This window comes from Oryctolagus cuniculus, chromosome 13 (genome assembly GCF_051225735.1).
Source record: "Oryctolagus cuniculus isolate XC-2025 breed Fujian yellow rabbit chromosome 13, ASM5122573v1, whole genome shotgun sequence".
Taxonomy (NCBI): domain Eukaryota; kingdom Metazoa; phylum Chordata; class Mammalia; order Lagomorpha; family Leporidae; genus Oryctolagus; species Oryctolagus cuniculus.
In genome coordinates this window covers 66924510-66952019 of record NC_142879.1, presented here as the reverse complement: position 1 = coordinate 66952019, position 27510 = coordinate 66924510, and the positions used below count along the sequence as shown (strand labels likewise).

General features: G+C 39.0%; 1 protein-coding gene across 4 annotated transcripts in view; it reads left to right on the top strand.

Moving 5' to 3' along the window:
* AHCTF1 (AT-hook containing transcription factor 1) overlaps window positions 1–27510 on the top strand; it is a 75885-nt gene that overhangs the window by 13130 nt on the left and 35245 nt on the right. For all 4 annotated transcript variants that reach the window (XR_016219064.1, XR_016219063.1, XM_008268157.5 and 1 more), the window contains exons 4-14: window positions 4764–4944; window positions 9851–10058; window positions 11211–11327; window positions 15521–15605; window positions 16562–16712; window positions 17979–18111; window positions 18201–18382; window positions 19122–19183; window positions 20321–20449; window positions 24302–24392; window positions 25390–25479. Coding sequence is in view for 2 of the 4 variants with exons in the window: in XM_008268157.5 (XP_008266379.4) it covers window positions 4764–4944; window positions 9851–10058; window positions 11211–11327; window positions 15521–15605; window positions 16562–16712; window positions 17979–18111; window positions 18201–18382; window positions 19122–19183; window positions 20321–20449; window positions 24302–24392; window positions 25390–25479 (1429 nt within the window). In the remaining 2 variants the exon portion in view is untranslated. The remainder of the gene's footprint in view (window positions 1–4763; window positions 4945–9850; window positions 10059–11210; window positions 11328–15520; window positions 15606–16561; window positions 16713–17978; window positions 18112–18200; window positions 18383–19121; window positions 19184–20320; window positions 20450–24301; window positions 24393–25389; window positions 25480–27510) is intronic.

Genomic DNA, 27510 nt, shown 5'->3' with positions numbered 1-27510 from the left:
AGTACAAGTCCCTTCTGCTCAATTTCTGATCCAGCTCGCTTTTAGTATGCTTGGGAAAGCAGTGGAAGATGGCCCCTGCTACCCATGTGGGGGACCCAGATGGAGTTCCAGGCTCCTGGTTTTGTCCTGGCCCAGCCCTGGGTATTGAAACTATTTGGAAAGAGAACTAGTAGATGGAAGATTGATTTCTCTCTCTCTCCCTCTCTCTCTCCTCCCTGTTGTTCCCTCTGTCTCTGTAACTCTGGCTTTGAAATAAATAAAATCTTTATTAAAACATGCATAAGCGGCCGGCACTGTGGCTCACTAGGCTAATCCTCCGCCTAGCGGCACCGGCACACCGGGTTCTAGTCCCGGTCGGGGCGCCGGATTCTGTCCCGGTTGCCCCTCTTCCAGGCCAGCTCTCTGCTGTGGCCAGGGAGTGCAGTGGAGGATGGCCCAAGTACTTGGGCCCTGCACCCCATGGGAGACCAGGAGAAGCACCTGGCTCCTGCCTTCGGATCAACGTGGTGCGCTGGCCACAGCACACTGCCCACGGCGGCCATTGGAGGGTGAACCAACGGCAAAAAGGAAGACCTTTCTGTCTCTCTCTCTCACTGTCCACTCTGCCTGTCAAAGAAAAAGAAAAAGAAAAAAAAACATGCATAAGCATACACACAAATTATACAAGGGAACTTGAAAAATTTGTAGCAAAAATTTTTATAAGTGATGATACTAGCCATTTAGTCTGTCCCTAAAGAGCTGAGGGGAGGCTGATCTGGGGGCTAGCAATAAAGACTCCCACATCCCATGTCAGGGTATATTGGTTTGATGGCTGGTTCTCATTGCAGCTTCTGGTAATGTAGGCCCATGAGCCCATGATGGCTCAAATAATAGGCTTCCTGTCACCCTTGTGGGAAACCTGAATCAGTTCCCAGCTCCCAGTCCATTTGCAGATATATATGAAGTAAACTAGAGAATGGGAGTGCTCTCTCTTGGTCTGGCTTTCATCTGTCAAATAAATGAGTGAATAAAGAACTAAGGATCCTGAGTTATTAGTATTATTAACTGAAGAAAAAAACGGATGCCCTTTCAAAAAATTTTAAGAGTTTGAAACAGAAAGAAGGCAGGAGCCAAATCAGGATTGTATAGTGGGTGCCTAATGATTTCCCATCAAAACTCAGAAAATTCCATTTGCTTGATGAGAGAAATGAGCAGCAGCATTGTCGTGGATGTAAAGGACTCCGGTGAAGTTTTTCTCTAGTGATTTTTTTTTTTAATTTGAAAAAATTTTGTTTTTATGTGTTTTTCCTTTGGTGATTTTTTTTTTAATTATTTGACAGAGTTAGACAGTGAGAGAGGGAGAAGAGAGGTCTTCCATTGGTTCACCCCCCAAATGGCCGCTATGGCTGGAGCTGCTCCTATCCGAAGCCAGGAGCCAGGTGCTTCCTCCTGGTCTCCCTTGCGGGTGCAGGGCCCAAGGACCTGGGCCATCCTCCACTGCCTTCCCAGGCCACAGCAGAGAGCTGGACTGGAAGAGGAGCAACCGGGACTAGAACCCGGCATAGCAGGTGGAGGATTAACCAAGTGAGCCACGGCACTGGCCCCTTGGTGATTTTCTACTGAAGCTTTGGCCCGCTTTCTCAGAGCACTTTCAGACTAAGCAAGTGTTAACATTCATTGGCTCTCAAGAAAGCCAACAAGCAAAATGCCTTGAGCATCCCAAAAAACTTTGGCAAGAGCTTTGCTCTTGACCATTCTGCTTTTGCTTTAGTTGGATCACTCCCACCTCTTGGTAACCATTACTTGGATTGTGTTTTGTTTTCTGGATCATACTGGTAAACTCACGCTTCATCTCTTATTACAATTTCTTCAAAGAAATGCTTTAGGTTCTTGATGGGACTTGTTTAAAATTTCCATTGCAAACTTTTCTTTTGTCTACAATTTACCTTGAGCAGAAAGTTTGCTGCACTGTAATTTTATAGCTAGAATTGTGTAAGTTGAGTCAGTTGAAGTGTCTGTGGTGTTAGCTGTTGTTTCTGCTGCTGATCCTCTTCAGTTAGGGCATGAACACGATTAATATTTTCCTTACAAGTTCCTGTGGATGGTTTGTTGCTTCCAGGTCTCATCTTCAGTATTTTCTTGTCACTTCTTAAAATGATTGACCCATTTGTAAACTGCCAATTATTAGAGGGCATTTTTCTAGTGCTTTTTTGTATGTTGTTAATGATTTCACCATTCTTCCCCCATGCTTTATCATAAATTTGATGTTTCTTAATGCTTCATTTTTATCAGAATTCATGCTACTCTGTAAGGGGCTATCTTCAAACTGATATCCTTAGTGCTGTTAGATCCTGTTCAGACATAACAATTTAGTATTAGTTTACTTTGGTGGGAAAAAATTCTGAAGTGCATGTATAGTTTTTTCATAATACATATTTTCCTTGAACTTTTTAAAGTCACTTGGTGTATACATATAATATATATAGTCATAGAAGAATAGAATTTTTCAAATTAAAAGGAAATTTAATGACAAAATTACAATTGAAGAAAATCAGGCCCAGTGAGATATTGTGGGGCTCTGCAGTAGTTTATAACCTGGTAGTTTGTTGTTGTTCTTTTTAAATTTATTTGTTTGAAAGAGTAAACACAGAGAGAGAGAAAGAGAGCCTTCATCTGCTGGTTTACTCCCCAGATGGCTGCAAACATGCTGAAGCCAGGAGCTTCTCCTGTGTCTTCCATGTGGGTGGCAGGGTCCCAAACACTTGGGCCATCCTCCACTGCCTTTCCCAGGCCATTAGCAGGAAACTGGATCAGAAGTAGAGCAGTCCTGACTAGAACCAGCACCCATAATGGGATGCCAGTGTTGCAGGCAGCAGCTTAACTCGCCACACTGCAACGTCAGGCCCAACCCAGTTTCTTTTATGTACTTCCACATACTGATGGACAGACTACAGTAGAAAAAAGAATTTAGAGGTGTAACTAATTTAGCAATTTATTGAGTGCTTATTGTAAAATAAAGCTATGTACTAGATTCTGGGGATAAATAGATTAATTGAACTTGGTCCATACTTTCAAAAAGTTAAATTGGAAAAGGCAAACAAATAAAATGGTTTAAATATTTTAATGAGTACTTTGATAGATTTACTCACTGGGGACACAAAGAATACTTGGATAATTTCTCAAAAGGGTTGGGTATCTTGGGCAGAGACCAACATGGAGTGTTTGGGAAACTAGACTTAATTTAGTAATAATGGCGAGAGTTGAAGGAAAGGAGAAAATAGGCACCAGAAATGGTGAGAATTCAGATTATGAATTGCCTTGCTTATAATTGGGTGCTTCCTCCTAAAGTCTAGAGTGAAGTAATTTTAAATTTTAAGGAGAACTCTTGGATATGAAAAAGCTCCTTGGATTGGGTCAGGAAGAGTGATAGGAAAATTAGATACAAAGAGACCTGTATAGTTCAAGTAAATAATGATGAGGAACTAAAGCAAAGAAATGAGAGTAGAAATGGAGAAGGTGGAAGAGATTGAAGACATTTTCAGAAGGTAACATGGAGAGGACTCTGATCATCTGGATGAAAGTATTTGAGCAGAGCTTTTAGCTTAGTGGTTAAGAGGTCCGTGTGCCACAGTCAGGTGCCTCTCTCCAGCTTCCTGTTGATGCGGATGGCTTTAGTAGTTGTGTGTCTGCTCCCATGCAGGAGACCTGGATTGGGTTCCTGGTGAATGGGAGATAGCTCTCTCTGTCTCTCCCCTCAAATTTTAAAAATTGACTCATGGTATGGGATACAGCTCCATAAGGTAGCTACAAATACCTTTCTTTAAATAGTTCAAATCTTTGTTAAACATCAGTGATTTAGGTACTGCCAGAGCTTTGTATGAATTCCAGTTGCCTAGGACACTTTTTTTTTTTTTTAAGATTTATTTATTTATTTGAAAGGCAGAGTTACAGAGAGGCAGAGGCAGAGAGAGAGTCTTTCATCTGCTGGTTCACTCCGCAAATGGCCGCAGCGGCTGGAGCTGAGCCAGTCTGAAGCCAGGAGCCAGGAGCTTCTTCCGGGTTTCCCATGCGAGTGCAGGAGCCCAAGGATTTGCTTTCCTAGGCCATAGCAGACAGCTGGATTGGAAGCGGAGCAGCCAGGGCTTGAACTGGCACCTGTAAGAGATGCCAGCACTGCCGGTGGTGGCTTCACCCAACACGCCACAGTGCCAGACTTGACTAGAACACTTTCATAGAGAAGACTGGTTCTCTTTAGTCTGGTAAGACATAAAGAGAACTTAAACATTTTATTTGTATTTTTTTTTTTACAGTATATTTTTAATGGAATGATTTCGTGTTCATTTTTAAGGGAGAAGAGGCTATATAATCCTAAAGTGCTGGTTTAAGCCTTAAAATGAGAACATTAGAATTTTACACTTAGTGATTTTATGACCTGAGTAACTGCTTACTCTTTTAAGCCTGGGGTTATCTCATCTTTTAACAGATAATTACATGTAATTCAATATCAAAGGATTATCATGAATGATGTATAATGAGCTCTCGGTAGACATCATTTATTATTCCAGCTACATGATTTTTAATATATTGAAATAATAGTATAGTTCACAATATATCTGAAGTTTCATTATGTGTGAATTCCGAAGTATTAGAATTTATGATTCTATATTTGATAATTTAAAATCTGTTTAACTCCATATTTTCTTTATTAAGCTGTTAAAGTGTTAAGTGTTAAAGTGTTTTTGCACTTTAGAGATGAAAAGTGAATCATATATTCTGCTTTCTAGGTAACAGCTATTGAACCTATAATCAATCATGGAGGAGCCAGCGCAAGCACTCAGCATTTACACCCAAGTCTGCGGTGGCTTTTTGGTGTGGCAGCCGTGGTAACTGATGTTGGACAGATCCTTCTTATTGATCTGTGTTTGGATGATTTGTCATGCAGTCAGAATGAGATAGAGGCATCAGGTAATTTGTCATTTCTTACTTGAAATCAATTAAAGCACTTGCATGTTCTGATGCAATGGATTGTTTTTTTAAAAAAAGTTAAAACTTTTTGTATAGAAAATTGTTAGGTGTCTGTTTTAGTGTCTTCACCTAGGCACTGTGGTAATATAGGTCTTGACAAAATAAGGATATTGATTACTTATATACAATTATATACTTAAGATCTATTCTTAAATAATGTCAGAGGTCTAAAGACTAAAATCTTTATTGCTTATCAGTATAAACTTACCCAGCTGTATAGAATGTAATACAGTGTTTTTGGCATACTGTTTATGTTGCTATGGTAAGAACAGGATAGAAATAAAATAACTTAATAGGAATTAGCATAATGGAAAGTTTTCTTACAAATAATATCATAAAACAGAATTAATGCAGCCGGCGCCACAGCTCACTAGGCTAATCCTCCGCCTGCGGCACCAGCACCCCGGGTTCTAGTCCTGGTCGGGGTGCCATATTCTGTCCCCGTTGCTCCTCTTCCAGTCCAGCTCTCTGCTGTGGCCCAGGAGTGCAGTGGAGGATGGCCCAGGTCCTTGGGCCCTGCACCCCATGGGAGACCAGGAGGAAGCACCTGGCTCCTGGCTTCGGATCGGCACAGCGTGCCGGCCACAACGCACCGGCCATAGCGGCCACTTGGGAGGTGAACCAACGGAAAAAGGAAGACCTCTCTCTTTCTCACTCTCTCACTCTCTCACTGTCTAACTCTGCCTGTCAAACAAACAAACAAAAAAAATAGAATTAGTGCAATTCAAAGTAAAGACAGATATGTTTTCTGTTTTAAGTGGTTATATGCATAAATACACTTTTCAGGTGCTTCATTTTAAATGAGATTATTGATTGGTTTATGTAGAAAGGAAGGGCTGACCTGAAAGCCCTATAGAACCTGTTTTATTGTAAATTTTAAGAGAGGTACCATTTGACCCTGAAACTTTGAGGACCTTCTTTTTTCCAAGATAAATTTATTTAGTTTTCATTTTTAAACACAAGATTAATTTATTTGAAAGGCAGACTGATAGAGACAGAGGGAGAAATGAGGAGTTTTTTGATCTGCTGCATTTGGCCTAGTGATTAAGATCTTTACATCCCTTACCTGGGATCAGGTGTTGATTTACTCCAGATTCCAGCTTCTGCTAATGCTTAGACTGGGATGCAGCAGGTGATGGCCCAAGTGGTTGGGTCTTTGCTACCCACACTAGCATCCTGGGTTGAGTTCTCATCTTCCAGCTTTTTATCCCTTTTGGGGAGTGGAACCAGCAGATGAGAGTGTGGTTTCTTCTCTCTGTCCCCTCTTCATTGCTGATCCTCTCTGCCTCTCTCGGTCTCCTTTTTTTTTGAAGGCAGTTAGAGTGAGTAGTGGGGTGATTGGTGGTGGGGATTGACAGGGACCTTCCATCTGCTGACTTACTTCACAGATGGCTCCAATGGCTCCAGGTGAAACCAGGAGCCCAGAACTCCATCCTGGTCTCCATGTGGGTATTCTCCACTGCTTTCCAAGGCACGTTAACAGGGAGCTGGGTGGGAAATGGAGTAGCCAGGATTCAAACTGGTGCTCTGACATGAAGCAGGTGGTGTCTTAACTTGCTGGCACCACAGAGCTGGCCCCTCAGATTTTTATTTTTTATGTATTTGAAAGGCAGAGTTACATAGAGAGAAATCGATCTCCATCTACTAATTCATTCCCCAAATGGCTGCAACGGACAGGTCTGGGCCAGGCTGAAGCCAGGAACCCAGAGCTTCCAGGTCTCCCGTATGGGTTCAGGAGCCCAAGCATTTGGGCCAACTTTTACTGCTTTCCCAGGTGTATTAGCAGGGAGCCAGATCAGAAGTAGAGCAGCTGGGTCTTGAACCAGTCCCCATTTGGGATGCCCACATCTCAGGCAGAGGCTTAACCTGCTGTGCCATAATGCTGGGCCCCCCTCAAAATTTTTTTAAAAAGTCATCTCTTGGACTTCCCAGAAAATAATACACACACTATGTAAAATATATATTAATTGGTTGTATTGTTATCAGCAAAGCTTCCAGTCAAAAGCAGGCTATTAATAGTTAAGTTTTGGGGGAGTAAAAAGTTATATTTGGGATTTTGATTGCTGCACAGGGGGAGGCAGTCCTAACCTCATTATTCAAGAGTCAGCTGAAACTGTTCCATTTATTGATATAGTTGTATGAATCATTTTTTCCTTAAGGGCTGCAAAATGATGATTTTTAAAAAAAAAAATTAATTTGAGAGGTAAGAGACAACTAGAGCGAGCTCCCTCTACTGGCTCACTCCCCAGATTTGCACAAAGATTGGGGCTGGGCCGTGTTGAAGTAGGTATCCAGGAACTCAATCTAAGTCTCTTGTGTGGATGGTAGGGATTTAACTAAAGTGATTACCTGCTGTTTCTCAGGTCTACAGTAGCGGTAAGCTGGAATTATGGGCACCTCAACTGGCATCTTTTTTTTTTTTTTTTTTTTTTTTTTTTTTTGACAGGCAGAGTGGACAGTGAGAGAGAGAGAAAGGTCTTCCTTTGCCGTTGGTTCACCCTCCAATGGCCACCGCGGCCGGCACACTGCGGCCGGTGCACCGCGCTGATCTGATGGCAGGAGCCAGGTGCTTCTCCTGGTCTCCCATGGGGTGCAGGGCCCAAGCACTTGGGCCATCCTCCACTGTACTCCCTGGCCACAGCAGAGAGCTGGCCTGGAAGAGGGGCAACCGGGACAGGATCTGGTGCCCCGACTGGGACTAGAACCCGGTGTGCCGGCGCCGCAAGGCAGAGGATTAGCCTAATGAGCTGTGGCGCCAGCCTCAACTGGCATCTTAACCATTACATCAAATGCCTGTACCCAGGGCTGGCATTAGGGCATAGTGTATAAACCTACCACCTGCAGTGTTGGCATCCCATATGGACACTGATTCGAGTCCTGGATGCTCCATTTCCTATTCAGCTCCCTGCTAATGGCCTGGGAAAAGCAGTGGAAGATGACCCAAGTGCTTGGGCCCCGGATGGAGCTTCTGGCTCTGGACTGTGGCTTGGCCCAGCCCTAGCCATTGTGCCCATCTGGTGAGTGAACCATTGGATGAAAGATCTTTCTCTATTTCTCTATCTCTTCCTCTTTCTGTAACTCTGACTTTCTTTTTTTTTTTTTTTTTTTTTGACAGGCAGAGTGGACAGTGAGAGAGAGAGACAGAGAGAAAGGTCTTCCTTTGCCGTTGGTTCACCCTCCAATGGCCGCACCGCGCTGATCCGATGGCAGGAGCCAGGAGCCAGGTGCTTTTCCTGGTCTCCCATGGGGTGCAGGGCCCAAGCACCTGGGCCATCCTCCACTGCACTCCCTGGCCACAGCAGAGAGCTGGCCTGGAAGAGGGGCAACCGGGACAGAATCCGGCGCCCCAACCGGGACTAGAACCCGGTGTGCCGGCGCCGCTAGGCGGAGGATTAGCCTAGTGAGCCGCGGCACCGGCTAACTCTGACTTTCAATAAATAAAGACATTTTTTAAAAAAATGCCCTCTCAGGCCGGTGCCACGGCTCATTAGGCTAATCCTCCGCCTGCGGTGCCGGAACCCCGGGTTCTAGTCCTGGTCGGGGCACCGGAATCTGTCCTGGTTGCTCCTCTTCCAGTCCAGCTCTCTGCTGTGGCCCCGGAAGGCGGTGGAGGATGGCACAAGTGCTTGGGCCGTGCACCTGCATGGGAGACCAGGAGAGGCTCCTGGCTTCAGATCAGCACAGTGCGCTGGCCGCAGCGCGCCAGCCGCAGCAGCCATTGAGGAGTGAACCAACGGAAAAGGAAGACCTTTCTCTCTCTCTCACTCTCACTCTCTCACTCCTCTCACTCTTACTCTCACTGTCTAACTCTGCCTGTCAAAAAAAAAAAAAAAAAAAAAAGCCTACTCTCCAAATGATTTATTTTTCAGTCTGTCAACATGAAGACACACTTTCTCATTATATAGAACTTTTTGGTTATCTCGACATACAGTTTGTACAGAAGAGGCAGGATATTTACTATAAGTACTTATTTTCAGAATCAGAAGTTGATACTGAGTATACTTCCTGGTTCAATTAGATCTTTTGTAAGGGGAGGACTTCGCCCCCATCTTTTTGTTTATATATATTTTTTAAAATATGATCTCATGAAATTTAACATACTTAGTGTGTTTCATTTATTTTCATGGTTTTTAAGATTTTAGTTATTTGAGAGATAGTATTATAGTCGGAGGGAGAAACGGAGAGAAAGGTATTCCATCCGTTGGTTTACTCCCCAAATGGCTGCAACTGCTAGAACTCTGCCAATCCGAGGCCAGGAGCTTCTTCTGGGTCTTCTATGCAAGTACAGGGCCCCAGGCTCTTGGGCTATCTTCTGCTGCTTTCCCAGGCCATAGTAGAGAGCTGGATTGGAAGAGGAGCAGCTGGAAGTTGAACTGGCGCCCATATGGAATGCTGGCACCGCAGATGGATGATTAACCTACTGCGCCACAGCACCGGCCCCTTCTAGATTTCTGGTATGAGCTATACCAGGATCATCTTAACATATCTCCTACTTGAGACTTGGAATCAGCCATTCCTTCAAGGAAAGTAGTTAGATTGTAGTTCTAAACTTGAATTAAATAATCATCTTTATTTCTGAAATGTAACGAAGTTGTATATCCACTTAAAGATTCTGATTTAGATAATATTTGAGATGGACTTAGTTTTTCGAGTTGATCCAATTAAACATTTTTAGAGTTATCCCATTAAGTAGATAAGAGTATCTTTCTGCTTCAGCATGCTTTATCACTAATTTTTAAATTGCTTCTATTTAATCAATACAGTTGATTCCATTTGTGGATTGAGTATGGATGACGTATTTGTTTTAATACATATTTATGTTGATACTATTAATTTTTGTTTTCAGACCTTGAAGTTGTAACAGGTATCCCAGCTGAAGTACCACACATCAGAGAAAGTGTGATGAGAGAAGGGCGCCATTTATGTTTCCAGTTAGTAAGCCCATCAGGAACAAGCATTTCAACTCTTAGTTACATCAACAGGACAAATCAGCTTGCTGTAGGTTTTTCTGATGGCTATCTAGCACTTTGGAATATGAAAAGCATGAAAAGAGAGTAAGTATAACTTTTTTTTCTTAGTTGATTACTGGCAGTTTCTTTTTGAGTACAACAGCGAGTTATGAATATTTGAAAATTGGCATAATGTGAAAAGGATAGGGTAGTGGAAAGTATAATTTTTCATTGCATTAAAGTATAATTTGATTTTGTAAAGAATTCACTTAACACATAAATTTTGGTTGTTTCTTTCAGTGTTTATATTGCAGTTATGCTGTACCAAGTGCTAATAAATTATTGATTGTATTATGTAAAGATTAATTAATTGTATACGTTCTTTCAGAAGTATTTTTCCCTCTTATCTGTAAAGCAGCAGTTTAATAAAGTGTTCTCAATTGACAGAAACAATTTTTGAAAATCAAAGTTGTAAAATACTTGTTGTAAAATGTCTGTCATCCCCCAACTATAATTATATTGAAGCTTTTAGTCTTTATAGTTAAAATTGCCTATAAATATTGAACAAAGCAGAAAAGCATTAAGCGCTGTTAAGAGTTAAGTAAAGGTCTGCTTGGCTTTTTAGCTGTCTATTTGTAGCCGTCTAATTGTTTCTCTCTTTTTTTTAATCCTCCAAGTCATGTTGCTATATTTTCTTGAGTAATTTATCTTTTAGAAAGTTGATTTCAACTCTCTTTGCTATTAATCTTTTAGCAGCTCTTGTCTTGGAATTTCTTTTAAAGGAGTACCCAAAGTGGTACCAAAGTACCACTGATATCTCTTGGCTAATGTGCTTTTTAAGGAGTTCATGGGAACTCTTCAGTTTCTAACTTGTACTCTGTTTTAGTAGTGAAGAAACTGACTCTAACCTTAAGTAGCTGAGATGGAGTGTTGTAGCAGTGTTTGATCTCTTTGTTAGCTACTGCTTATTGGGAGTAGTACAATGTGATTGATGTACATGGATGTGATTTTTGATTACTAACTCACCCAAAAATGTGTATGTACTTTAGTAACTCTAACCCTTCCCATTTCTACATGGCCTTTGTCTTTCTTGCTCTGTGCATTTTTGAAGATGACTTGACCATGCCCCTCAAATGATGTAATTTTAGGAATTATAAATGATTGCTTAACCTAGATTCTCACATGAAGACCTCTCTTTTCCTTTATGATAAGATTGTAACTTGAAAATATGAGCTATGCTGATTTTTCATGTTTTAGGTATTACACACAATTAGAAGGTGGCAGAGTTCCTGTATATGCTGTTACTTTTCAAGAACCTGAAAATGATCCTCGTAATTGCTGTTACTTGTGGGCCGTTCAGTCTACACAAGATAGGTAAGTGTGATACATGTGGTTTAAAAAAAATTGTCAAAAGTGAACTAATTTCTTCCAGAAAGCTTTGTACTATGTTATTTCTTTAGTGAAAGTAGTATAGTTCTTTCAGTGAATGGTAGTTGAAATTATTAAAAAAAATGATTCTTATGTTTGAATAATTCTGAAATGTCACTAAGAAGTTAGGCTTACTTGACTTATTCAGATGTTTTTTCAAAAGTAAGTCAATATGGTTAAGTCAGCAACCTCTTGTTAGGCAATTTTTTTTTTTTAAGATTATTTATTGGAGAGGCAGAGAGAGAGAGAGAGATCTTCCATCCACTGGCTCACTCCCCAGGTGGCCTCAATGGCCAGAGCTGCACTGATCCAAAGCCAGGAGCTTCCTTGGGTCTCCCACACCGGTGCAGGGGCCCAAGGACTTGGGCCATCTTCTGCTTTCCCAGGCCATAGTAGAGAGCTGGATGGGAAGCGGAGCATCCAGGACTCAACCGCTGCCCATATGGAATGCCAGCAGTTTAGGCGGCAGTTTTACTCACTACGCCACAGCTCCAGCTCCAGTTAGGCAATTTTTATGGCCTTATGCCTCTAAGAACATCTTTTCTCATTTAAAATGTCATTCCTTTTCCTATTTCTGTTATATGTGCCTCACTCTTTTTATTTATCCTCACTCTGTTCTGTAGTCACCCTCTTCACCTTCCATATTCTTACTAATCTTTCCCTGTCATAAGCTCTGATTTTGTTGCAGCATGTGACTAATAAGAATTCTTTCAACTTAATTTCCAACTGAGTAAGCATGTGCATTCCTAATGCTGGAAAAATACAAGTAAAGTAGTTATTTTTGATGCTTAGTTCTTTCTTTGGTGATGAAACAGTTAGGCTTGTGGTATAAATGATCTCAATAACTTACTGTTACTAGTACTATCTTTTCCCAAGACCATCATATGTCAAGTTCTTGGTGACTGAACTGTGATCATTTTGGATCTTTGTGTTGGGTATATCCCCACCTTTTTTTTTTTGGACAGGTAGAGTTATAGACCAAGCGAGAGACAGAGAGAAAGGTCTTACTTCTGCTGGTTGACTCCCCCAAATGGCCGCTACAGCCAGCACTGCACCAATCCGAAGCCAGGATCTAGGTGCTTCCTCCTGGTCTCCCATGCGGGTGCAGGGGCCCAAGCACTTGGGCCATCCTCCACTGCCCTCCTGGGCCACAGCAGAGAGCTGGACTGGAAGAGGAGCAACTGGGACTAGAAATATGGGATGCCAGCGCCACAGGCGCAAGATTAACCAAATGAGCCATGGCACCCGCCCCTATATTCCCACTTTTATGTTATGTCTAAGCCTACACTGTAGTGAGTCAGTGGATGAAGAATTGGTTTACCACATTTGAAATTTGTCAGTCCTGGAGAAAATTGAAATGATAATACAGAAACAGCTACTGAGCTCTCCTATTGAATTGTATCCATAGTCCTATACATTTGGTTGTAGTGTGGCCTAGTACCAGCTTGAGAGATGTGATTCAGGAAGGCCCTGTGGAGTGGGGTTTGAGGGAGAACATGGATTGAAACAATTATATTCCATTTCTTTTTCCTTTCAGTGCTGTTGCTTAGGATAAGTTTTATAAATTATTGCTTCTCTGTGTTTTGTTTGTTTGTTTGGTGTTTGATTTGTTTTACTTTTTCTAGATTTTTGACACTAAAGTCTAAAAAGCGTTCGCTCTTAGATTATTTGGGACCATGGCAAATAAGTCTGCATTCATGTTTACTGTACAACTCTTGGTTTTACAGATTTACTAATTTTTTTTAAAAATTGTGTGTATATGATGCCCACTCTGTCCTTAATCATTAAGCTATCTGAATTTTCCTTCCGATTTTTAAAAATATTCTGTGAACTATGTTTTTGAGGTTGTTTTCAGAATTGTATATGTATTCTAAGGACATGAAACACAGTTTTAAATATGAGCAGGGTAGTGTTTTCTGTTTTTCTTACACTTGTGTCTTAATATTCACTTATCTTTGTTATCGACAACACATTGATTAATTAGCATATGGGTACAATGCTTTAATGCTTTTAAAATCACTTTAGTACTTTTTACCTTATTTTAATAGGACAAGTTTAATGTGGTTTATAGTTTGGATTCTTTATTCCTAAATGACTTATTTTGGATTTGTCACAATAATTGATACAAGATTGTTTTGAGATCTGGTATATATGTCTATTTGATTAGGACCCTTAAATTAATGGGTCATACACCTCTTTGAAAATGTGGTGATAGATATGGTATATATTTGTGTGTAAATGTGTATATACATAAAAAAAATGTAAGTAAGTATTATATACAATTTAAAGGAGTTCATAGGCTGCCCTATGCTTACAGAAAGATCCATGAGTCAGAAATCCTGCTTTCAGTCACTTAATTTCCTTAACAGTATGTGCTATTACAATGCCTATTCTCTCCCCCATGCCTCCCATTAAATCTTGTAGCACCTAGTTATGAAAATCAGATTAAAATAAAAAATTTAGTTTATAAGTCCAAATTGGGAAAACAGTTGGAGTGATCTTTTTTTCCCCATCCAGATGATCATTTGAGGAAAAATTTAAAAAGAGGAAAAGGAATAATCACTGTAGAGTTAATGTACCAACCATAAATTTACCTTAAATTGTTAATGTAGTATTTCCTCAATTATAATAAAAGTCACATTTCCTTTTGTATGATCAGAAAGAAGGATGAAAATGACTGGTGGGTGTTCCCTTTAATGTTGATTGTATTTGTAGTCTATCTGGTTGACCATTTGGGTTTATGGCCTGGGTATCTTCAGTGCATCAGTAACTCTTCTAAGGAATATAGCAACCTGTTAGATATAAAAATTTCTTTTCTAAAGCTTATGCTCCAGTGAGAGAGAGATAGTTGTAAATAAACAGACTAGGATAAATATTTAATATAATTTCAGGTGATGATGTTAATAAATGAAGAAAATCATCTGGAAAAGAGGCTATTTAGAATATGGTAGACTATAACGAACTGTTTTAGGTAATATAGCTATCTTTAGATAGTGTAGAGTCAAAAAGATTGGGATGGGCCGGCGCCACGGCTCACTTGGCTAATCCTCTGCCTGCGGCACTGGCACCCCAGGTTCTAGTCCCGGTTGGGGCGCTGGATTCTGTCCCTGTTGCTCCTCTTCCAGTCCAGCTCTCTGCTGTGGCCCGGGAAGGCAGTGGAGGATGGCCCAAGTGCTTGGGCCCTGCACCCGCATGGGAGACCAGGAGGAAGCACCTGGCTTTTGGCTTTGGATCAGCGCAATGCGCCTGCTGTAGCAGGCATTTGGGGGGTGAACTAACGGAAAAAGGAAGACCTTTCTCTCTGTCTCTCTTTCACTAACTCTGCCTGTCAAAAAAAAAAAAAAAAAAAAGATTGGTATGAAGGGCAGGGAAGGGTGCGAGCCCTTGGAAGATCTGTTGGGAACAGTACCCAGGTCTTAGTAAAATGTCTCAAAGAACACCAAGACCAGTAAAGGTAGAGGACAGAGCAGTTATATAAGAGCACAGAAACGCAGAACTAGTCTGGATGTATGGATATGTGGGCCAGGATATTAAAGTGTTTGAATTTGGTGTGGCTGCCTCAGACCAGTTAAGTTAGTTTCTCCTGTGAAGACCTAAGCATTGGTATTTTTTTCTAATCTCTAGTGATTCTCATATTTTATGGTGTAGCCATCATCCTGGTGGTCCAGAGCATCAGCTTGAGTTGAAGTGGAAGCATAACAAGATGAAGGGAAAACCAAGAAGGAGGAACAGAGATTATGTTGTCCCTTAAGGAAGGCTCTCTGTAATTGCCATGTTATAATTCTGCTTATATCCCATTGGCTAGAATTTGGCTACAGGGCCACTGTACTTAACTGCAAAGAAAGCTGGGACATATAGTTTATACATTTATTGTGCATATGTCTAAATAAAATATACCTATTGAAGGAGGACTATTGAGAAAGAGTATTGAGTCTCTGCCCTTAATTAGAATGAATTTTTAAAGAAGTTGTTGTTTCAAGGGACTTCATTTTGTGAAAATAACCAATAAAACTGAATTCTTCTCAACCTTAGTTTTGTCACATTGCATGCAACCTAAGTTAATTTGGAAAGGAAGAGATGTGTAACCTTAATATGATGTCTAGTGTGTGTCTTCAGTTAATTTCATATGTTTCTTTCAGTGAAGGGGATGTTTTAAGCTTGCATCTGCTTCAGCTCGCCTTTGGTGATAGAAAGTGTTTGGCATCAGGACAAATCTTATATGAGGTAAATTGTAATATGGGTTTGTTTGTTTTATTTGGAAAACAAGAGAGAGATTTTCCATCCACTGATTCATCTGCAACATCCAGATCTGAGCCAGGGTAAAGCCAGAAGTCCAAACTTATTCTGAGTCTCTCAAAAGGGTGTCAGAAAGTCAACTATTGGGGCCATCAACTATTGCCTTCCTATGTGCATTAGCAGGAAACTGGATCATAAATGGAGGCAGGCTTCAATCCCAGGTACTCCAGTATGGGATGTGGGCATCCCAAGTAGTGGCTTAACCATCCTGTGCCACAGCGCCTGCTCCTGGAATATGACTTTATATGAGCCATTTAGTTCATTGTTTTCCTATTTTAAGTGTATTTTCTTTGTTTTAGGATGTGGAAAGTTCTTATATTCAAGTTAATACTGTATTTGTAGTATAGTATTTTACCAAGGTAGTACTTGTAACTTCTCTGGGTATCATTTTCTTCTAAAATAGAGGAATTGGATTGACTGCTCAAGCTTGTATCCTAATTGGCACCCAGGAAAAATAATCCTACTTTTTTGCTCTAACACATCAAACAGTTAGCCATAGGATGCCTTTAAGAGGGTATATACATCTAGACTTTCAGATAACTACCTATGTTTTTCTGGCTGAATTCCTAAGAAATGATAGGATGCTACTGGGAGCCATATTTTGCCAGCCCTTACCTCCCTGACTATAGAAGAGAGTTTCTTCACCTAGTTTTTGAGGGATATATATATATAGATGGATTTCAGGAACTCCATATAGACCAACTTGAATTATGTGTGCAATTGATTTTCCATGATTTGTTTCTTTTTCTATGATTTGTTTCTTCAACCTAATATTTATATTTTCTTTGTATTGTGTGTTAAATCTTTAAATTTGGAGAATGTTTAATTTTAGAATGACCTTTTATTTAGAATCCTTTTAAGATTGTGTATCTCTTATGTTACAGGGGTTAGAGTATTGTGAAGAAAGATACACACTGGACCTGACAGGTGGCATGTTTCCTTTGAGGGGACAGACTAGTAATACCAAATTGTTGGGATGCCAGAGTATAGAGAAATTTAGATCTCATGGTGACAGGGAAGAAGCCATGAATGAAGGTTGGTTTAATGTGCTATAACTGTTTCTTGTAAAGTCTTGACTTAAGATTTATCATAATTTAAGATTTATGACAGCTCCTGGTTTCTAGAGTTTATATTCCTGACAGTTAAAATGGAGTACTAATTATAAAACTTAGGTCTTTGTAGATACAGGTCTGTAAGAGATACTAGTATTTCTTGTTCTTTACATTACTATATAGAACTCAAAAACCGAATTAGTTAGGGAAATGAAGGATCCTTATATTTTAATCTAGCTCTCAAGGTGTACAAAGATAGCCTCTCTTCTTTCTTAGTGTGAACAGTTTCTGGATGTTTCCCTCTGGGTTTCAGCGCCTTTCTGTTTTTGATGGGTAGATGGTACCATGTCAAATATGCCACATGATTGCCTTGAATTTTTTTTTTCTGTCTCCCTTTCTTAAAAAGCATAATAAAGTTGCATAGGTTTTCACATCCAGCATTGGTTCAAATTCCAGCCCTATTACTAATTGTGACCTTTGACAAATTATTTAACATTTCTCAGCCCTTATTCTATAAGTATAATTGAGGGATCCTCTTGCAAAGGGTGATTGTAAGGATTAATTGAGATACTATTAGAGGCTCATTCAGTTCTGGAACTGCTTACCAGGGCCTTGATTATATTTGTGTTTCTGTTGGGATTCACTCTGTCCTATTTCCCACCAGTGAGCCAGTTAAGCATGTTTAAACAGCTTGTCACATATTCTCTCCCCTCATTCATATCTTTTTCTGTTTCTCATTAGTAGTATCTCAGATTTATACTTTCCTCTTCCCCTGTTGATGTTTCTTACTCTATTCCTGTCTTTCCATTCCACAGTCACCATCCAGGTAGTCTGTATTTCCCTTCACTGTATAGTTAAATCATTCCTTTTCAACCCCCATTCCTCTGAAGAATTAAGCCTTAATGTCAAGACATGCCTATGTACTATCCTTTGGAGAGTATTCATTCAAATAATTTTCTGCTTTCTACCTACATTGCTTCAAGTTACCAAGTTCTTTACTGAAAATGAGCTGGAGTTTAATTTTCATAATGAGTACTTTTTAAAATGATCTTAAAATAGAGAAACACTCAAGATACAAGTAAATGCATCTCTTACACACCAATGATAGAAATGTATCTTAACAAACCAAATGAAATATGAATTAAGATTCTTGGTTTATGAGAAAAATCTACATCTCTACAAAAATAATTCTGTAGGGATGATTTTATTTTGCGATTTTATATTCCATTAAAATTTTTTTTTCTTTCAGCCCTATCTCCTGACACTAGTGTTTCAGTTTTTACCTGGCAAGTGAATGTTTATGGACAGGGAAAACCTTCTATTTATTTGGGACTTTTTGACATAAATCGTTGGTATCATGCTCAAATGCCAGATTCATTAAGGTATATATTCTTTTCTATTTTCTCACTCTTTGTCTGGTTTTTATATAGAGCTGATCAATGACCTAGTAATTTATGATATTTTCTTTTAGATCTGGAGAATATCTACATAATTGCTCTTATTTTGCTCTGTGGTCTTTGGACTCTGTTATAAGTAGGAGTTCTCCACATTACATCTTGGATATATTGGTACATGAGAGAAGTTTAAGTCGAGGAGTTCCTCCTACATATCCACCTCCTGAGCAGTTTTTTAACCCAAGTGCTTATAATTTTGGTATGTATTTTGTATTTTGGTATGTATATCTTTTGTGAGAATTAATATACAAGAGTATGTACATGTGTGTATTTGTAGTTTACACACAAAGTGAGATCTGTTCAAAGCACAATCTTGTTAATATATGGATAACTGGAAATAAATTTGATACATGTAATGAGGAATTTAATACTTAATTGTTTAATAAAGAAATTGCTACTATTTTGAATTTATAAGAAACGATGTTAACTATTTCACATCTAACACATTTATAATAAGGGTTGTTATTGATTCTTAGTGTGAAAATACCTGGAAAAGTTTATTTTAGTCCTTTTTTTTTTTTTAAGATTTATTTATTTATTTATTTGAAAGAGTTACAGACAGGGAGAGAGAAAGAGTGAGAAACTCTTCCATCTGCTGATTCACTCCCCAGATGGTGCAACTGCCTACCCCCAGAACTTCTTCCAGGTCTCCCACATGGATGGCAGGGTCCCAAGTACTTGAGCTATCTTCCACTGCTTTTCCCAGTCTAGGGAATTGGATTGACAGATCACCTGGAACATGAACTGGCGCCAACGCCACAGGTGGTAGTTTTATTTACTATGTCATAACACCGGTCCTTGGAAAAGTTAATTTAAAAATTTGTTCTTTATGATTGAACCTTCGCTAGCCATCTAGTTTTAGGACATAATTTGTTGTTTTAAGCAGTTTACATATATGTAAGTGAGGTTTTTTATAATCTTCATTACTATTTTTTTAGATGCCACTTGTTTGTTAAACTCAGGAGTTGTTCATATAACTTGCACTGGCTTTCAAAAGGAGGTAAGTAACAGCAGTGTAGACTGTTATTTGAACTGAAGTCAGATCTTGGAATATACTTGATTCATGGATTTAAACTTCAATGTTAATTATATAAACTACCATTTGAGCTTAAATGGTAGCTTCTCCTAGTTTTGAGATTAATATCACTTAGTATTGATAGTCTGCCAGAGGAAGCATTGGGATGTTTTTAGCAGCTTTATGTAGATGCTAGCTACTTAATAGCTAGGAAGTGAATAGGTCAATGCTTACCATGTCCTTTTTTTTTTTTTTTTTTTTAATTTTTATTTATTTGAAAGGTAGTGACAGAGATCTTCCATGTGCTGGTTCACTCCTTGATGGCTGCAATGGCTGGGGCTGGGCCAGTCTGAAACCAAGAGCCTGAATCTCCATCTGGGTCTCCCATGTGGGTGGCAGGGGCCCAAGAACTTGGACCATCTTCCACTGCTTTCCCAGGTGCATTATCAGGGAGCTGGATCAGAAACATAGCAGCCAGTACTCAAAACTGGTGCTTTGATACAGGATCCCAGCATTGTGGGCAGTGACTTAATCTGCTGCACCACAACACATGGCCAACCACATCCTTTTTTATCCTTCTTAGTTCTCTTCAGAGAGCTTACAAAGAAATGAAGTAATGTAAAGAAGGTTTGCCTATCACAATGGCACAGTACAATAATAAGTTCACTATATTGAAAAATATTTTTCTAGGGAAATATGATGTGGCAGACCTTTTAATAATCAGCCAAATGTTAGTGAATGCCATGTTTATACTTGGTATCAGACTTCTTTTGCATTACATCAAAAAGAGTAAGCTGCAGGGTGCATGTGTGAAGTTCATCAAGATTTGTTGCCAAATCTGTCAGCTTTAGTGAATATAACAGGCTTACCTTTAGAGAATATAATGGGGTTATCTTTTGTAAATATATATATGCTACCTAAAATACCCTTATCAGTAGTATTATCATTTATAACTAGTAAGCATTGGTTTAGCTCAAGAATTTTTGAAACCTTTTCCTTGCAAGGAAATGTAGTCTTTCATTATTTTCATTTAGTTTAAGTGTGAACTAGAGTCATGATCTGTTAATTATTCTTAAATTTGATGATTTAAGTACTGATATCTTACTAATTTATCTACTACAGACTGTGACTTTTTTAAAGAAATCGGGACCATGTCTCAATGAAGTCATTCCTGATGGTTATAATCGATGTCTTGTTGCTGGCCTTCTCTCACCAAGACTTACTGATACTCAGCCTTCCAGTTTAAGTCAGGTGAGATGATTTTTAACTCTTGTTGCTTTTCTGTTGAATCATATGAACAATCTGTTATATAATTTTTGTAAAATTAGGTGAAGTAGTTTAGCACCCACAATACATGATCCATAGCCGTGATCTTGGGTATAGCTTAAATGTCTTACTCCTAAGAGACCATAATTGGGCAGCAAGTTCACTTAGTTTGTGTAAAAGGACATAGGAGGGGAAATATGCCATGATTGCATCGGGCATGTCACAAATGGAAGTCCTTATTGTGCTTTAGGGGCTCTATTTCAGCACTCAGAGAGAACAGTATAGGTGCAAGACCACATGAGTAGAAACAGTCTTGGCTTAGCTTATGGTCTTGGTGAAGCTCATGGTCTATAGTGTTTTCTGGGAACTTGTCAGAAATCTAAGTTCTTGATTTCTTGCTCTAGAGCTACTGAATCAGAAACTGGGAGTGAGGCCCAACAGTCTGCCTAAATTTTTTTTTTATTTATTTGAGAGAGAGGGAGAATTCCTATTAACTTTGTTCCTTAAATGTCCCCTACAGCTGAGGGTCAAAGCCTGGAGCCTGTATCTCAATCTAGGTTTCTTCACGTGGGTGGCAGGAAACCAACCAATTGAGCTGTCACTATTGCCTCACATGGTCTGTATTAGCAGGAAGCTGGAATTGGGAGCTGGAACCAGGAAACAGTGTTTTAACTACTAGGCTAGACTCCCACCACCAGTCTGTGCTTTAATGTACTTATCTGTGATTCTGATGCAGTAGTTTGAAAGCCACTGGCTGTGGATCTTAGAAAAGTCTGTTAGCTACTCCTTAAATAAAAGGTTTCTTTTGGGGGAAAAATAATTAAAAAACGAAGTCTTGTTAGTGAAAATTCCAACTTCCTACAACAAAATGGTTTTAGGACTCAGACTGCAGGTACAGAAGCCAAAATCTTAACTTCCGATGGATATTTGCAGTCTATTACAGTTCTCCTAGTCCCAATACATTTTACCTGTTAGGAGATAGTCATTCAGTCAGCTCATGATACAGCCATTTCAGAACTTTATGTTTGCTAGGAAAATGTGTTAGAAAGAAAAAAATCCTCAGTCTGTCTACTTTCTACCCAAGTATTGGTTTAAGTTACTTAGATAATTATAGATATGTTACATAATAAATTCCTAGAGAAAGAGCCTTTAAATATCAGATGAAACATAAATATTTTTGCTATTGGTTTAATACCCACAGTTGGAACTTAATGTTTAATTGCATGGAAATAAATATTGAGTACTGTTTACTATTAATATCTGGAGTTTTTTTCCCCTCCATCCCCTTTTCATATTATTGTATTCATTTAAATATTATTTGCTATGTAGTCATATAGTGATCTACATTAACATTTTTTCTTGTATAATATTTGCTAATCTTAGTTTCCAAATGACTTTTTAAAAAAAGGAAGAAAACAACAACCTTGTCCAATCTGTTAACATAGCCTTATTTTTTTCTCATCTTCCTTTCTGATTTTTCTTTTTCTGGAACCTTATTGGATAAATGATATTCTGGTTGATCTTTTTTTTTTTTTCTTTTTAACTTATTTATTTGAAAGAGTGAGAGAAAGATATCTTCTATCTGCTGTTTGACTCCCTAGATGGTTGCAATAGCCAGGGCTGGGGCAGACTGAAACCAGGAGCCAGGAGCTTCCCATCTTGGCCTCCCACGAGGGTGGCAAGACCCAAACCCTTGGGCCGTCTTTTGCTGCTGTTTCCAGGCCATTAGCAGCGGAGTAGCAAGGACTCAAACCAATGCCCATAAGGGATGCTGGTGTCACAAGCAGCAGCATTACCTGCTACTCCAGAATGCCAGCCCCTGAGTTGATCTTCTAATAGTTTATTTTTGCTTCCCAACTGTTTTGCTCTCACTTCTGATTGCACTTTCTGGGAGATTTCTTCTTCCTTATCTTCCTTTGTGTTAGATGTTTTAAAAATTGGTCTTCATTTTAAATTTCCATGAGCTCTTACTCTTTGATCATCCTCTTTTTGTCGTATTCTGTTCTTTTATGAGGGCACTTGAAATAGTTCATGGACAAATCCAATTAAAAAAGGGTTTTTTTGGGTGCAAAAAATTTCAGAATCCATGTTTTTTCATAATGTATATTTTCCACTAACTTTCAAGATTCTTTGTATTATGCATGGAATATCTGTTTACATTTAAATTTTTATTTAAAAAAATAAACCAAAATAAGGTAGTTCTTTGCATTATCTGTATTTTCTTTGGAGTCATTTTTCTTTGTATTGTTATGGTTTTGATGCTGGTGACTATCCTCAGGTGTTTGATAGGCTGCTGGTCGATCTGTAAAATGAGTCAGTAACGCGTGTTAAACTTTGTTTTGTGTATGTGAGTAGAGTTTATTTTAGAGTTTCCTTTATTTTAGGAAGATATACTGCATTTGGACCGTTTTACTAGGGAATCTCCAGATACTACCCTTTTGTTCTGGGTCTACGAGAAGAACGTCAGGCCATTCCTCTGCAGTTTTTTGCTTCAGAATATCAGGAGGGTGGGGCTGTCCATTCCATATACCAACCTTCTTCAGGGTTTGTTTATTTATTTAAGAGGGAGAGTTATAGAGAAAGGGGAAGAGCAATCTTCCATCTGTTGGTTTCTTCCCCAGATGGCCTCAACGGCCAGCGCTGGGCCTGGAACTTTATCTAAAAGCCACGAGTTTCATCCGGGTCTCCCACGTGGATGGCAGGGGCCCAAACAACTGGGCCATCTTCCACTGCTTTTTCCAAGCAGGGAGCTGGATCAGAAGTGGAGTAGCCAGGACATGAACCAGCATTCATATGGGATGCTGGCATTGCAGGCAGAGGCTTTACCCGCTGGGCCATGAAACCAACATTTTATGTTTTCTATGAATATTTAAACTTGCTAATCTGACCTGGGTTGTGTTTTCCAATTAGAAATAATTTGTGAATAATTTGAATTGAGAAAACTAAAAGTATATGAAAGCATATAGACATTAACAGTTTGTTGGACATTCTTGTATGCATCTCTATTCTCCATATACATGAAAAGAATGATATCACATATGCAGTTGTATATATTTATTGACCAATCAGGATTTGTACTTCTCTCAATTACTTATATATTGATTTAATTTTTTTCTGAGTTGCTTTTCTGTTTACATATATTCTTTGTAAGATATAGATGTTTACCCTTCCTGTCATAAATTTTATAGATATTTCTCTGTTTTTCTCTTAGAATACTTTGGTTGATGGGCATTTGGTTTGTTTCTACTTTTTGATTGTTAGAGTACTGTGTGAAGCAGAAGTTTTTGTGTGGGTGTGCACTTTGAAAGTGGCTGTACCGGATCTGGCATTGTGGCATAGCTGGTAAAGCCAGCGCCTGCAACACAGGCATCCCATATGGGCACCTGTTTGTGTCCTGGCTAATCGGCTCCCAATCCAGTTCACTGCTAATGGCCTGGGAAAAGCAGAAGAAGTTGGCCTGAGTGCTTGGGTCTCTGCCACCGATATGGGAGATGTAGAAGTTCCTGACTTCTGGCTGCAGCATAGCTCAGCCATGGCTATCGCAACCATCTGGGGAGTTAACCACTGGATGGAAGATCTGTCTTCTCTCTGTTTCTGTAACTCTGATTTTCAAGTAAAATAAATCTTGGGAGGAAAATGGCTATACCATTTTATATCCCAAATAATAGTGTATGAATATTCCCATTTTTTGCAAATCCTAGCCAATGGTTATATCTTTTGGATTATAGCCATCCTAGTGGATCATAACGATTATTTAGCCTTTAAAATTTTGTATTGGGAACTACAAGTTCCTACTTTTGATCTGATATTCATTCTTTCTTCCAATGCATGATTTAGGAGGAACAGTTAGAAGCTATATTGTCAGCAGCAGTTCAGACAAGTTCTTTGGGACTTTTGACTGGTTGTATCAAAAGGTGGATAACAGAAGGTAAGATTCTTATCTTTAACAATAAAGCATCAGTCTGTTCAACACCATCAATTTACTGTTGGTTTTTTAGTTAAACTTATTTTGTGGTAATTGTAGATTCACATAAGAGAGTTTCTGTGTACCCTTATACCATGTTTCCCTCCAGTAGGCTGGCAGCCTGTAGGATAATATCACAACTGGGATCTCATCTTGCCCTTTTAAAATCATACCTAACTTGTCCCATTCCATTTCTAACCCATGGCAACTGCTGATCTGTTCTCTGTTTCTATGATTTTATCATCTCCAACATGACATAAATTGAATCAAATAGTAGTATGACCTTTAAGGATTGACTTTTTTTCATTCTGTGAAATTCTCTGGCTTTATTTACGTTTTTGAGAATATCACTCTCACTTTTTATACACTGTTCACACCCACACTTCACTTACATGAACCATTTGAGAATAAATTTTTCTGAATAATTTCGAATAAGATACCATGCTTCTTTACTTGTATATTTCAGTGTTGTTTGCTTCTAAACACAGAGACTTTCAGCACAAAACTATTTTGTGATTGTAAAAAGTTTTGTGATTGTCAAGAAGGTTAACATCTTACCAGTTGTCCAATGATGTTCTCAGTAATTTTTTGGAGAAAGTCTAGAATCATACTTTGTATTTAATTTATATGTCTTTTTAATCGCTCTTAATTTGGTATCATTTCTGTGTCCTTTTCAAAGAAATTAACACGTAAAGAATTTTGTTCTGTTATTTTATAGAGTGCCTTTCAATCTGTGTTTATCATTCTTTTCTTTGGGATTAGATTCAAGTTTTACATTTTTGTTTCAGAAGCAGTTCACCTTAAAATGGTATACTGCCTGATGTGAGGCACTGATAGTGTAAGAATGTTCCCATTTATGCTGCTTGTCCTTTGTTTATTTGGTCATGGTGCCGTCTGCCAGGTTTCTCGTGTTCTGTTTATAATTAATGATCCTTATGTGTTTTTTCTTTTTATCATTAAGAACAACCAAATTCTGCTGCTAATTTGCGCTTTGTTCTTGAATGGACATGGAATAAAGTTGTTCTCACAAAAGAGGAATTTGACCGCTTATGTAAGTATTGAAACTCTATGGATGCTCACTTTAGCAGCATATAGACTAAAATTGAACAATGTAGAGAAGATTGACATGACCCTTGATATATCAGCTACCATGATTGGATCATTATTTGTTTTTTATATGTGTTTGTGTGTATAAATGTTACACTATTACCCCATAAATATGTCCAGTTATTGTGTGTCAGTTAAAATGCACATGAAGAAGTCTGTAGGCCGGCGCCGCGGCTCACTAGGCTAATCCTCCGCCTTGCAGCGCCGGCACACCGGGTTCTAGTCCCAGTCGGGGTGCCGGATTCTGTCCCGGTTGCCCCTCTTCCAGGCCTGCTCTCTGCTGTGGCCAGGGAGTGCAGTGGAGGATGGCCCAAGTACTTAGGCCCTGCACCCCATGGGAGACCAGGAGAAGTACCTGGCTCCTGCCATCGGATCAGTGCGGTGTGCGGGCTGCAGCACGCTGGCCGTGGCGGCCATGGAGGGTGAACCAACGGCAAAGGAAGACCTTTCTCTCCGTCTCTCTCTCTTACTGTCCACTCTGCCTGTCAAAAAAAAAAAAAAAAGAAGTCTGTAAATTTAGGGTGGAATAGAATAGTTAAAGAAGCTGAGTGGCAGGGTAAAATCATCACCCTGTCCTCCGCTGACATGTCATTATGCCAAGTCTTGTTCTTCTTGACATTCTTGTTTATTGGTCTGATGTATACTTGGGCAGTTAGTGCAAAAATAATGTTAAAAGTACCATTTATTAAAGATACATAATCACATTGTAAGTGAAAGCGAGATGTTTTTATTGTGTTATGAATAACAACTGAACTTTGAAGATAGAGTTGACAAATACTTTTTACAAGTTGTTCTCAACAGAATTTTTGAACAAAGTTGATAGGAAAACTTGGGGATTTCATACTATTTAAAGCCAGACTTAAGAAACTGTAAGCACGAAATAAAGTATTTCTGGGGCCAGCATTAGGACACAACAGATTTAAACTATCACTTGCAACGTTAGCATCCCATAATGGAATGCCTATTCAAGTTCTAGCTGCCCTTCTTGCCATCTAGCTTCCTGCTAATGCACCTGGGAAGGCAGCTGATGATGGTTCAAGGACCTGGGCCCCTGCCACCCATGTGGGATACCAGGATGGAGCTCCTGATTTTGGTTTAGCCCAGCCCTGGGAGTTGCAACTATTTGGGGAGTAAACCAGCATGTGGATGATCTGTCATTCTACGTTTCATATAAATATTTTGTATAAGTTGGACTCCACTTTAAAAAACTTTTTTTTTCCAGTAACATAATACAATTGAAGTCTGGAAGAATGTCTGATAATTCAGTATCAGAGTAAAAATTATTTTTCCGAGGAAAAGGCTGTTTTGTAAAAATAGGAAAATTAACTGAACTCAGTAACTTATATTCTGAGTATACTTTAGTGTTGAACTTGATAATTAAGACTTTGTTGCTGCCTTGAGCTTCTTTGTTAATGGATATTTAAAAAAATTTTAAAAAAATAATTGGTTTAATGTACTGGGGCAAGACACTAGAATTTCATTTTGAGAATTTTAGAATTAAGATAATTTTTCTACAACAATTATACATTAAATACCAAATGTAATTTAATTACTTTTTAGAAGTAAATCCATATTTTCTGATAGGTACTGTTTTATAAAGAGTTAGGAAACAAACTGTCTGAGACCAGATCCTCACACTTGATTTCGCTGGTTTTGAAAATATTTTCTGGTTTTCTTAAAGGTTATTTCAAGCTTGTCTATAAATTTCATATGGAATTATTCTTTCAAATAATAGGAATTTGACATATTTTGCATTTCTAGTTCTTTTTTATTAAGCATAAACAAGGTGTTTTTAAATGTAAGATTTGTTATTTATTTGAATGGCACAGTGACAGAGGGAAAGAGAGATCTTAGGTCTGCCAGTTCACTCTGCTAATGGTGGCAATGTCCAGGGTGGTGCCATGCCTAAGCCATGAACCTGGAACCTCATCTAGGGCTCCCACATGGATGGTGGAAAACCAGATACTTGGGCCAT